Source organism: Austrofundulus limnaeus, unplaced genomic scaffold, assembly GCF_001266775.1.
Source record: "Austrofundulus limnaeus strain Quisiro unplaced genomic scaffold, Austrofundulus_limnaeus-1.0 Scaffold1671, whole genome shotgun sequence".
NCBI lineage: Eukaryota > Metazoa > Chordata > Actinopteri > Cyprinodontiformes > Rivulidae > Austrofundulus > Austrofundulus limnaeus.
This window is the reverse complement of record NW_013954073.1, coordinates 1,524-2,683: the sequence shown is the minus strand read 5'-3', so window position 1 is coordinate 2,683 and position 1,160 is coordinate 1,524. Positions and strand designations below refer to the sequence as shown.

Here is a 1,160-nt window from a genome sequence, read left to right as displayed (position 1 = left end):
TGTGTGTGTGTGTGTGTGTGTGTGTGTGTGTGTGTGTGTGTGTGTGTGTGTGTGTGTGTGTGTCTCACCGTCATAGTTCACTATGATGATGGCCAACGTGTAATCTTTGCCCATCATGGCTCCGCCCTCCCCACAGTCAGATCCAGTCAGCTGATCCGGTACCAACACTCAGCCTTGTCCTGTCCCTCTGTCTGTCCCTCTGTCTGTCCCTCTGTCTGTCCCTCTGTCTGTCCCTCTGTCTGTCCCTCGTCCTGTCCCTCGTCCTGTCCCTCGTCCTGTCCCTCGTCCTGTCCCTCGTCCTGTCCCTCGTCCTGTCCCTCTGTCTCTCTCTGTCTGTCTCTTTTCTGTCCTCCTCTCATCAGCTTCTTCTCCTCCTTTGTTTTATTTCTGCCTCGATGTTTTCTCTCCTCTCTCTGCCTCTCCGTATGATGAAGGATGCTCTCCTCCTCCTCCTCCTCCTCCTGATGACATCATCACTGCCCTCCCTCTCTGGCTCACCCTCCCTCCTCTGTGAAGTGACACTAATCCAACACATGGTGATGGAACAGTGTTCATTGTGGTGCTGAGTCATTTAGAATATTTTTACTATATTAATAATAACAATAATACTAATATTACAATTAAACTCATTTACTTTAGTACATTTCTCAGATCAGACTTCAAATTCTCCCTCGTTGTAAAATCTGTCGTATTTCCACACGTCCATCAGACGGTTGTTCTGGTGAACCTCCTCCTTTCATCCAGTCCAGAACTTCCTGTTAAACCCTCTCTGCAGGGTCTCCTCTCTGAGGGTCAGACTGGAGAGGACAGGTCAAAGTTCAGGGTAGTTTGGAACAATGCCAGTTTGCATCATCATCATCATCATCATCATCATCATCATCATCAGTGGTCTGTGACCCACTACAGGTCTCTGGTGGGGTTCCTCTCACCCTGCTCTCTGTTCTTTAATCCCACTGAGGAACTTTTCTCAACGTGGCTCGAAGGCTCAGGACCTGTGAGTCCAGTTCACTCCAGACTGGTACCACTCCTCTTCATGAGGCTGGGGCCACCTCGGCCCCCTAAAATAAAAGCAATAGGTCTGAGAGTGGGACCGGTTCTGAAGGTTCTGAGGTTCTTCAGACCATGGACCTGAGTCCAGTGACTCATTCTTCATTATCAGA

The 1,160-nt window shown here is 49.2% G+C and overlaps 1 protein-coding gene across 1 annotated transcript in view; it reads right to left on the bottom strand.

Moving 5' to 3' along the window:
* Nucleotides 1–252, bottom strand: part of apbb3 (amyloid beta (A4) precursor protein-binding, family B, member 3) — a gene marked incomplete in the record, with an annotated part of 8,522 nt that extends 8,270 nt beyond the window's left edge. The window contains 1 exon segment of the mRNA XM_014033235.1: nucleotides 69–252. Within this exon segment, the coding sequence (XP_013888689.1) occupies nucleotides 69–117 (49 nt within the window).
* Nucleotides 253–1,160: the final 908 nt, after the last annotated feature.